At 34.5% G+C, this 12,451-nt stretch overlaps 1 protein-coding gene across 1 annotated transcript in view; it reads right to left on the minus strand.

The window, feature by feature from the left end:
• SPRED1 (sprouty related EVH1 domain containing 1) overlaps window positions 1-12,451 on the minus strand; it is a 108,841-nt gene that overhangs the window by 42,894 nt on the left and 53,496 nt on the right. Inside the window, exon 2 of the mRNA XM_032856882.1 lies at window positions 2,336-2,510. Within this exon, the coding sequence (XP_032712773.1) occupies window positions 2,336-2,510 (175 nt within the window). The remainder of the gene's footprint in view (window positions 1-2,335; window positions 2,511-12,451) is intronic.

The following is a 12,451-nucleotide window of genomic DNA, read 5'->3' on the forward strand; positions in this document are numbered from 1 at the left end:
ATCCTTGTTCACAAATAAGATTCCTCTAGGCAAAACGGTCAGGTGAAACAAGAAATGATCTGATTCCTAGGTCAGTGCTTCTATCAGGAAAACCTATCTTCTTGTTAATCTATTACGATTCTATACCCTAGGATTAGGTTATGGGCTCAAATTAAGTCCTGACAAGAAAATAAGTTTTTGTGTGCTCTTTCTGAATCCCAGTTTTATTCTCACTAGCTTTATGTCAAAGCCACACTATAAGCAACCACCTAATCCATCAATCTGAGCTTTCTCTGACCAGCTTCACTCCTAGTTAATGCAGATTTGGTCCTGTATTTAATTATCCTAAAGTACACTGTCCAACATCATTAATATAACTAATATTGTTTCACTCTGATATTCCTTTTCTCTCCTTCCTTGTTTTTATGCTTTTCTAGCAACTATTTTCTCCAACTCTTTCTCCACCTTTGACTTGTCTTTTTTCCTATTTTTATGAAATTAAAACATGCCTTAAATCTTCACTATTTCATTCAGTTCCTAAAATCTACAACCTCTCCTCCAACGTTTCCATTATTATTTGCTCAGAAAGAAGCATAAAATTCCAGGACAGGTCACCATATGCTCTTTCTTAGAAGTTTACAAGTTTTATTTAAATAAGCATTAGTATGCCATCCACCATCTTATGCAAACTCAAAACCACCTTTAAATATTTAAACTTTTAGACACAGTATGTTAAATTTATTATATACACTTATGACTTCAACTGGGGTTTCCTACAATCCTAAAACCACATTCTTGTTAACTGAGATACCTTGTCAGGAATGAATCATAAACTCAAAAAACAGAGTTGGAAAGCTTTCAAGAAGATGTAGGGTAACTCCATTTAACTGAGGCAAAAACTGGGGCATAATTTGGGCAACTTTCTAAATTACTAAAAATAACTCAGTAATAAAAATACGCAGAAACCAAACCAGAATTAAAAGTAGATTTAATCAAAATGTTCGTGTATTGAAAGAATTATTTGGAACTTAAGACACATTTTCAATACAAATAACATTACTGATGCTAAGTAAATGGGCTTACAAACTATTCCACATTACATATTTGAAGGGAATTCTAGCTATTTTCAAGAATCTTGGAAATTTTTGGCATTTTATTCTCCTTTTGCTTCTTAAGTGTGTGCTTTCCTTTTGCTTGATGCAGAAATGACATTAACAACATTCAGCTTCTCAGGTATGACTGCACTTGTTTTTTGGCTCACAAATGAAATAAAAAAGAGCTTTCCATACCAATTAAAAGAGAGTAAATATCTAACATTATCGAAGTTTAGATTCAAATTTTAAAATATATAGATGGAAGGAAACTCATCTGGGTAAAAAATAGTAGTGTTAAAAACTAGTCTGGCAAACAGGTAGACTTAGGAGCCCAGAATAATTAGATTCATAGAGAATGAAGAGAAAGAACAGAGAAAAGAAACTGCAGAGTAGGAGCCAGTAAAATTTTCTGTAAGGTTCCAGATACTTATGGTCTCTACAGCAACTACTCAACTCGGTCACTGTAGTATGAAAGGGGCCATAGAAAAAATTAAATGAACAAGCTAGGCTATATTTCAAGAAAACTTATTTATGGACACTGAAATTTGAATTTTATGTAATTTTCACGTGTCACAAAATTATTCTTCTTTAGCTTTTTTTTTCAATCATTAAAAAAATGTAAAAACCATTCCTCTTTTTTTAAACTTGAAGTTGTTGTTTTGGTGTTTTGTTTTTTTTTTTTTAAAGTTTATTTGTCAGAGAGAGAGAGAGAGAGAGAGAGCGAGCATGAGAGTGAGCACAAACAGGGGGAGTGGCAGGCAGAGAGGAAAGCAGGCTCTCCGCTGAGAAAGGAGCCGGAGATGGAACTTCAACCCAGGACCCTGGGATCATGACATGAGCCCAAGGCAGGTGGTTAACAGATCAAGCCACGCAGCTGTCCCTACAAAAATCATTAACTCGTGGGTCTTAAAAAAACAACATGGTAGGCTCGGGTATTCCCTGTGGATTATAGTTTGCCAACCACTAGTCTAGGGGAGAGTGAGAAAGAAGGCAGGCAGATTATACTTGGTTTAATAACTGGGGGGACTATTCATGATTAAACCTAATAAAAAATGCAGCTCCTTTCTAACACAATACATTATTGAGTCCCAGCTGCAAAGAAACAGGCATATTTCACTGTCCTAACATTAAAAAAGCTTAGAAATATAATCACTGATCCTGGGCAAAAATCATTCTCCTAATGGTACGCCAATGAAAACTTTAAGTAGATAATTCATTCTACAGAATCTTAAAATTATAGCAGTAGATAAATTATTCATTACCATTTTGTCCCTGAGTCGCTCTCCACGGATAAAAAAGTCAGCACAGCCATTCTCTTCCTGGTGAGGGACTTTGAAGACAGTGACGCAGCTCAGTCCACTCCCTCCAAGTGGTAGCCATCCACCACTTGAGTCATCCCGGGTCATCACCACAGCTCGCACTCGTGCATAACTATTACTAAAACAGATGCAAAGATTAGAAATTAGGTTTTCCATAAACAAGAAACAGCCAAGCTGTCAAGTCTTATTTGAAGAAATCAAAAACCACATTAGTTAATGTGTGGTAACTAAAATGTTTCCTATTTCCATGACAATCCACAAAGTAACCTACTTGAAGAGAGGTAAAAAACCACTAACTAACTAACTTAAAAGATCAACCTTTATCTTGAAGACTAACCTTACAATAAAAGACTGCAAATACTGTATTTCAATTCATCATCTGAGTAGTTCAAGCACATCTGATGGCTGTGGAACAAGTCATAAAGGACCCCAGAGACAAATATTGTCAATCTACACAGACCACCATCAAACTTGTCTATTTATGTCCACCTGTTGCAATATAACCAGGACAAATTAATGCTATATTTTAGCACATTTCATTGTGATATCTCTAAGTTTCTAACATTTCTAGATTATAAAAAAAGCTGAAACAAACACAGTACAGATACCACATTTTTTATTTCCTCTATAAATCACACAAATCATATAAAGACAAATGTTCTGTTTCAAGAACTTATCAGGCAAACTTATCTATAGAAACTTTTCATGCTCTCTTTTTAGCAGTCTCTAAAGAGACCACATTCTAGTTCTAGACAGAATCATTTCCCAACATTAACCACAACTGTTCTTTACATAAAATCTAAGAAATGTGTCACATAAGCTAATATTCTAGATTATTGATATCTAAGCATTTTAGTTCCAAACTTTCAATATAATAATTAATAACTCCTTTCTAAAAGTAGCACACCTTGATAACTTCTTAAAAATTGTAATAAATAAAACTTAAACTTGTCTTGGTTACTATGACGATCAATTGAGGTTCTACGTAACAGTTCTGTGCTACTTAGTATCTTTACATGTTCCAAGTGTTAGGCTGCCAGTTGTCACTTCTGTTGTCCTAGTGCTTGTCTGAAATCCCCCCAGTTGGGTTTTTTTCTCACTTTACATATTTATTTTGTTGAGGTATACTTTATATATAATATGTCGATCTTAAATATAAAATTCTACAAATTCTGACAAATGTACACATCTGCATAACCAACATGATCATCAAGATATGAAACATTTTCATAACTCCAGAAAATTCCTTTAAGCCTGCTTCCTATCCAACAAATAGGTAACCACTGTTGTGTTTCTAAACAAATATTTAGCTTTGACTGTTACGGGGTTTCAATACCCATGGAATCAACAGAATCACCATTTGTACCCTTTTTTTTTTTTTAACTTATTTGACTCATTATGCTGTTATATGAGAAGTTCACGCTTTTTTACTGCTAAGTAGTCCTTTCACTGAATAAATACATCACAATTCACTTGTTCTTTCTTGTGCTGATGGGCAATTTGGATTGTTCCTAGTTGCTAGCTATTATGAATAAAGCTGTTATATAAATATTCTTGTACAAGCCCTTCTGTAGACATATTGCTTTCATTTCTCTTAATATAGAAGAATGGAATTGATGGTTTACAGGATAGTATGTTTAACTATAAAAGAAATTAACAAACTGTTTTCCAGAGTGGTTTTATCATTACACATTCCCATCAGTAACATATGATAATTTCAGTTGCTCCATATCCTTGCTAAAATTTGGCGTTTCCAGTCTTTTAAATTTTACTCATTATATTGAATTTACAGTGGCAACCCATTATGGTTTTAGTATCAATATCCCTGATGACTCATGGCGTTGAACAACTTTTCATGTGGCAATGGGCCATTTACATGCCATCCTCTTTTTAAGTCTTTGGTCATTTTCTTATTATGCTTTTATTATTGATTTTTAGACATTCTTTATATATTCTTGGCCCAAGTCTTTTGTCAGAAAGCTGTATACTTTTAAGCATCACTGTGTTGTGGTTGAGTTTATACTTTTAAAGCATCACTGTGTTGTGGTTGAGGAGTTTAAAGTCTTATTTTCACAAGTTGGATCCTGGCTCAGCAACTTACTAGCTGTGCGTCCTTGAGAAAGTTATGGTATATACCTTTAATAATTGTAAACAATGCCTGACACATAATAAACAATATTTAAGCATGAATTATTATTATTACTAAGACAAAGAACTAAAATTGTAGTAATCATCCTGGTAATTCAAAGCCAAGAAGGACCTGGGAAAAGATAAAATTTACACAACCATAATTCTCTATTATTGGTTTCAAATGAATTCTTTAAGGGAAGCACTATAACTTTTTAGCTTTACAGGTTACTGTTCTAAGCTTTTTATTACTCAGTTACTCCGAGGCTCTGATTCTTGTCTGGACCCCATTTTTATCAATCTTCACCTCAGAGAACTGGTCAGAAGAGGTATGAGTGCATAGCATAGAAGTTGGTATAACGCATGTATCAAATTGGAGTCTTTCTCTTAGGACAGGCTGGAACAAGTACCTCTACTATAAACATGACATGTATACCCAGAAGCCAGGGAAGCTTGTTACACTGAGAACCAGCTTGGAGGTAAAGAATTAATACTAGACAAAGATCATTTGGTTAGTCAAGAATTTATTAGGATACCCCAAAAGCACAGCACATAACTTGGACATATTAGGTTCAGATTAAATGTTTGTGAACTGAACTCCTTCATTTAAAGGTCAATATTTGAAGTTCAATGAAGTCACAAAGGTAGAACTTGGATTAAAACCAAAAATTCAAGTTCCCAACAAGCACTTAAGTATTTATTTTACTATACGATCCTGACTCTTCATTCTCATCTAATGTTGTAGTAAACTGGGAAGTTTAAGAACGTTATCCTAGGTTCTATAAGACTTAGAAACCCCAAAGAGTAAAATAACCTGTATGTAGAAGCTCAGGTACATTTTGACTTCAGAGTGTAAGAGTAGCTAAACTCTTTAAGGCATAAACTCTTATTTTTTCATCTTTGAACTTTATTAATTCTCATTTACAATTTGTGTAATGCTTCTCAGCATTATTTTATACTTTAAAAATATAAAAATATCCATAAATAACAGTATGAGAAAGTATATTAAAAACCCTAAGTAGTTATTTTAGGATGGTGAAGTTTGGCATTTTCCCTTAATTTCTGTTTCTTCAAGATAATTTTATAATTAATATTTACAAGATGAGTGATTTAAATATAGAACTTACATTTTAACTACGTCTTGGCTTTATTCAAGACACTGTAAAAATAGAATGTCCTGTGTATGAACGCTTTTTCAAAAAAAGCATCCCTAACATAATTCTCTTTGTTAACCCAATTACTTTGTTTTCTATTTTATAAAGTGCCACCTAGAAGAGACATATTGTCCTCTCTAGAAAAATCAGATAAAACAAAGATCTCTTTAGGAGAAGAGTAATAAGGCTGCCTGATTCACTGTTCACTTTAATACAATAAAAGAAGTTTTCAGCTGACCAGTAATTTATATACTTTTTTAATCTCACTATACCAAATACGTCATTGTCTCCCTTAATTATTCAAGCTGATCCTTCAAGCTTTAAACTATCCCAGAAGCTTATGTAAGTAAATCTGTATTCCCCCTACCAGAGCCTTCATTAGTTTATAATTTAATAACTCAGCTTCCAACTTTAAGACCTAAGACTAGAATCTGTACCATAAAATGTTTCAAGTTGTTCCATAAATGTGTGGGGTGCGGCTTTGGTGTTTGTTTTTAAAGACAGACCTTCCTTCCTGCCAAAGTTAATCTTCTCACCTGTGCTTTCAATTATTATAATCTCTTTACCTTCAAATGTCTTCTTTTCCCAAATGAAAGTAGTTAACTTTTATCTAAAACATGGACCTCATCTAAAGATTAATGGCAGTTCTTATAAATTGTCGTATCTGCCTTTCAGTATAATAAAATTTATACTTGTAATCCCCTCTTTCTTTAGATAAAAGTAATTTTAGAGCAAGGAACCAAAGTGTATTGTTCTATTTAAAATAATAGTAAACATTTCCCCCTGATCCTGTAAACAACAGAAGCCCATTTTAGTAAATGGGGAAAATAAAGAAAAATAATACTCGCCATCATACAATTAAAATCTTTTTTTTTTTAAGATTTTTTATTTATTTATTTGACAGACAGATCACAAGTAGGCAGAGAGGCAGGCAGAGAGAGGAGGAAGCAGGCTCCCCGCTGAGCAGAGAGCCCGATGTAGGGCTCGATCCCAGGACACTGGGATCACAAGGTGCCCCCATACAATTAAAATCTTAAGAACTTGTTGGATTTTACTCTGTCTCATATTTGTAATCTATTAGTCTATTAGTGTAAGACAACAGCTATTTATGATGACAATTTGTTGTTATTGCTAAGAATCCAACAATTTCCCTCTTGAGCTGCTTTAAATATTTAGTTGAAAGGCACTTGTTCTCAGTGATTTATTTAAAAAATTCAAATTTGACAATAATTACTTCTATAATTTTCTGAAATAGTTCAAACTAAAGCTCTATTCTTCCCTGTGGTAGTGGACTACACAATAACCACTTTTCATCCTAGCTTTTATTCTAGTAAAACGAAGAGGCTCTTATTGTAAAACCTAGCTGGGTTTCATTTATCTTATTCAAAATCTAAATTGTATCTCAACTGCTAATCTCTGATCTCATCTGAACAACTGTTATCAAATATATCCTTTCACCAATAGTCAGCAAATTAGAAAACAAATGAACAAGTACAGGTGAGAGGTAATGTTGGATTGGCCTTGGGTGATAATAATAGACACAAGAGGAAAGAACTGATTTGGGTCTGTTTTGGTGGAAGAGCCAGGAGGACTTATTGATGGGATTAAGCAAGTGTTAAAAATTACCTAAAATTCTTAGTCACCATGACCTTTATTTTTTAAAATTTTCAACTGGTACTTCAGTAAAGTTAAAGGCAAAAGAAGAGGACCAAACATGAAGATAAATTTTGCCTCTCTTATATTGTTCCATGTAGTTTCTTTTGAAATAGCAGTACTGTATTATACATAATCCAGAATAACTCTAAAGCTGTACATTATTGTATTTTGTGGCAAATGCCTATTTTGGTTGCATTTTCAAATGTGCACATTGGTAAAACATTTCTTATCAAATCAGAGTACAGTTACAGAAAATTCTACAAGCCCCAATACTCTAATATGCAAAATGTCCTTGGCCTAAATATGGCTGTCATTTTTAGTTTCTTTTCTCCCTTATACCATACTCTTGCTCCGTTATTACCAAGCCTATTATATACATCTACCCAAATACCTTCTTGCTCTCTTCATTCTTTCTATATTATCTAATTTTCAACTGAGTTGTCCTATTGATTTGCATAAAGTCTTTATATTAGCGATGTTAATCCTCTGCCAGTTATGTGAATTATAAGCATCTTCTGATCTGTGGCTGCTTTTATTTTTGTAAGGTCTTTCGAAGAACAGAGCTTTTCTTTCACCATGGTGAAATGTATTTCTTTTCCTTTATGATTTGTGCTGGGGACTTTCTATAAGATCTCGTACAAACCTATTTTAAACCTTTTACATTCTATTAAGAGATAAAACTTTTTTCTTTTTCTTATATTTTGCTTATTTATTTGACAGAGAGAGGGAAAGAGATCACAAGTAGGCAGAGAGGCAGGCAGAGAGAGAGAGGGAAGCAGGCTCCCCGCTGAGCAGAGAGTCCCACACGGGACTCGATCCTAGGACCCTGAGATCATGACCTGAGCTGAAGGCAGAGGCTTAACCCACTGAGCCACCCAGGCGCCCCAAAACTTCTATTTCTTTTAAAAATCATTTCAGCAAACAGAATTCTCTACTTTCTCTGAAAGTAAAAAAGTCCTTAATATCACCATGTCTGGCAGAACAAATACTCATGCACCTACTGAATTATACCCTATGATCACTCACGAGAAATTAAATCCAGTTTGGTCTTTGTTTCTCAGCTCTACATGATTCTGTTTCCCCTGGGCATGGCAATCAAGTCTGCTATACATACTGCTGGTGAACTGAGACCCATTTTCATTAACTTCTTTTTGTATTTAGGGTCCACTACAGTCCAGTATGGATTTATACCAGAAAACATCCCTATCCCATTCCAAAGCCTAACCCAACCTCTAAACCTTCCTACCCTTCCATGCTTTAACACTTCTAGGTGTATCTTTTTTTTTTTAATTTCACAAAATATTGAATATTACTTCAAACAGACCTCAATTATATTTTCATCAAAACACTGCCAAATTACTACAGTGATGTTGCCAATACACATCATTTACGCTCTTACCTAAGAAGTTCCCTACCTAAAGAGGATTTTTTTGTGTGTTGTGAGCTGATCTTTACTTTTTTAAATTAACATATAATATATTAATTGTTTCAGGGGTACAGGTCTGATTCATCAGTCCTATATAATACCCAAAACTCATTACAACACATACCCTCTCCAATCTCCATCACCGCATTACCCCATTCCCACACACCTCCCCTTCAGCAACCTAAGAGGATTTTTAATATAGATTTACAAAGCTTGGAAGTACAGACAATTTTATAACAAGGAGAGAGTGGTCAGAAATTACTTAGAAAGTCATAACAAATTTAAAATATATTTATACAGACAATTCTGATTATCACTACGTCACAATACCACAACTATCTGTAATGGAAGCTGGGAAATACAGCCTATATTTCCAGGCAACCATGTGCCCATCTAAAAACTGGGAACACTATTACTAGTAAAACAGAAAAGATACTCAGGACTAATTAGCAGTCTCTGACAAAAAGGTAAAAGGAAAAAATTACAAATAAAAACTTAAGACCTTGGAACCAAACTGTTCTCAGAATGAAGTACAGAGGTATGCTGCGATAGGACCATTATTTAATGACCAACAGGCAATGAGAAATGTATACATTTAGGAAACAGATTCAAGAAAAAACCAGAACTGTACAAGTCATTCTGTTGTTTTGTACAGTAATTGTTCTTAAATTGGAGGCTCAGGATAATCACTGATACTACTGAATTTGTGATTAAAGCTACAAACTACCTCCCCTGAAGAAAATACACATAAGACTGAAAAAAAAAAATCACATTTGAGTACAATTTTGGGGATTCACAGTCCTTGCAAATGAGTTACCTGAACACTGGCTGGAATGGAGTTACATCATCCTCTCTTAAACAAATCAAAAAATTATTACATTTCCAAGGAAATGAAATATACTAATATCCAGAAAACAAAAATAAAACTAATAGAAGATCAATTAAAGAGGATAAGGGAGGCAGACAAGGAGGTCAGAATCAGAGACTTGATGCTATACTGCTTGGCTTTGAAGATGCAAAAAGGGGTCATGAGCCAATGAATGCAGGCCTCTAGAAGTTGGAGAAGGCAAGGAAAGGATTCCCTAAAGCCTCCAAAAGGAGTGCAGTCTTATCACCACCTTGATTTCAGCCCAACAAGATCTAGTTGGATATCTGACCTCCAGACTACAATATAACAAAACTGTGTTATTTTAAGCCACCAAGTCTGTAGTAATTTGTTATAGTAGCATCAGGAAAGATGAGGGCAGATTTTCCTGAGGATATGAAAGCAATCCAGATACAGGAGGCAAAGATAACTGTTTTCCATTTCTAACTACAATAGTAACAAACAAAATTGCTAGAAATACTAAAACAAAAACAAAACTCAGAATCCCTTAAGGTTTGTTCAGTACAATAAGAATTTATATTTTTCCATAAGGAGATATTTACTGTGACAAAACATTCCATGTCCTCAACAGTATATTTAAGGTAAGTATTACCATCCAGGTATTAAATATTATTACAGAGAGTGGGTAAAGAGAAAAAGGAAGCATTAAACAGAAATAAGTCGGAACGATATAGCATTTCACAGTATAAGTACTTATTTTCTCACCCATAAAAAATACAGATGGTATTCAGAAGATAACCGCATTACTACCCATTCATCTATTCAATTATCCAGGGAACATTTATTTATATGCTTCATACAGAGACAAAATTTAGAAGTTATGGTCTCTTCCTCAAAGCTCATAATTTAGTGAGAAATATAAATAGTGGGATATGTTAACACAAAATGGGGAGTATAGGAGATGACTAAAATTTACATTTGATGTGGGTTCTGAACAGCATTATATCAGGTGGAAGAAAAGCTAAGAACACTCCATGGAGGGAGCATGACACAACGAGTACAGCACATTTAAGGACAAACATCAAGTTAACTTACTGGATCTTATTGTATCAGGTCTTTCATACCATGGTCTAAGTTAGTACTCCATTTTATCACAATAAAGAGACCACAAGATAAAAATCTATCAAGGGAGTAGAATACTCTGATTTGTATTTTTAAAAATCTCTCTACAACCAAGTGCAGTAACAGAACTTGACTGCATCAACACTAATGAGACAGGTTATTTCAAAATTTTACAGATAGGAGCACCTGGGTTGCTCAGTGGGTTAAGCAGCTGCTTTTGGCTCAGGTCATGATCCCAGGGTTCTGGGATCCAGCCCTACGTCGGGCTCTCTGCTCAGCGGGAAGCCTGCTTCTCCCTTTTCCTCTGCCTGCCACTCTGCCTACTTGTGCTCTCTATCTCTCTGTCAAATAAATAGATAAATAAAATCTTTTTAAAAAATTTTACAGATAAAGATATAAAAGACTGAGTTTGATTATAAAAGTAAAGGTCTTAAATTACTTATTTTGTATTGGCAACTATAAACTTGGAGCAAATATTATTTCCCACACAGTAATCGCCAAAGCATCATATGGCATTGGGTTTAACAGCAAGTCAGACTTCCTAGATTCCAAAGGCAGGTGCATCATTTAAAAGTTATAATCTTGGGCAAATTAAATTACTTTGCTCTCTGTACCCCCATTCTCCTACTCTGTAAATGGGGATAATAACTATCTAACTGCAGTGTTTGAATGAAAAGTGAATGAGGATATGCAAGTAAAGTGCTGAATATTGTACCTGGCTCACAGTTTGGTACCCAATGAATGTTACTATTATAATGCCTTCATATATTAAATCAATTTTATATTATAATATCTGCATTCTGAAATTGTCTAAATTTATCTCTTTCTGTCTTTATGATGGCTTTGTATAATAAACCCAGGAGACAGCTTTTTACTTTCAGTAAGAATTGTTAGCCACACCTAAGTATCAAATATCAGTTCTCTAACTCTTCCACATACTGCTTACATGATGAAAACACTTCTAACCGAGTCATAAGCATCTGGAAAGTCTTCCAGAAGAAGGAGGAATAAAACTAAAATCTAAAAAGAATAAATAAAGAGGTAGTCACAAACTATCCCTTAAGAGTCAACAATTCTAGGTTCTGCTAGGCAGTATCATCAACCAACCAAAGTCTGGTTTAAAACTCTACAACTTTGTATGTCCCATGCCATCTGGCCCCACTACTGTTAATTCCCCGACTCCTTAATTACCAGCACTGATTACATGATTTCATCTTTGGAAGTACTCTTGGTCTATGTTAGAAAAGCTGAAGTATAAAAATATTCATTGTCAATAAGAGACCAGAACGTAGAAGACAGGGAACCAACATTAATATCAGAGTTTGTAATGAGATAAAAGCATCAGAATGAAATATAGTAGTTTCAAAATAATCCCACAGTAGGAAAGGCCTAAGATCCAGAGGCAATTAAAAAATAAAGGGATAGGGGCGCCTGGGTGGCTCAGTAGGTTAAAGCCTCTGCCTTCAGCTCAGGTCATGATCCCAGGGTCCTGGGATCAAGCCCCGCATCAGGCTCTCTGCTCAGCAGGGAGCCTGCTTCCCCCTCTCTCTGCCTGCCTCTCTGCCTACTTGTGATCTCTGTCAAATAAATAAATAAAATCTTGAAAAAAATAAATAAATAAAGGGATAAATTCAACTATATGAAACACATTCCTGTATAGCAAAAACACCATAAACAATACTGTAAAAAAGGAGTAACAAATTGAGAAAAAGAATGTACGGCATACATCTATTAGTTTTCTATTGTTG

Source organism: Lontra canadensis, unplaced genomic scaffold (genome assembly GCF_010015895.1).
Source record: "Lontra canadensis isolate GAN:19392208 unplaced genomic scaffold, GSC_riverotter_1.0 scaffold12, whole genome shotgun sequence".
NCBI lineage: Eukaryota > Metazoa > Chordata > Mammalia > Carnivora > Mustelidae > Lontra > Lontra canadensis.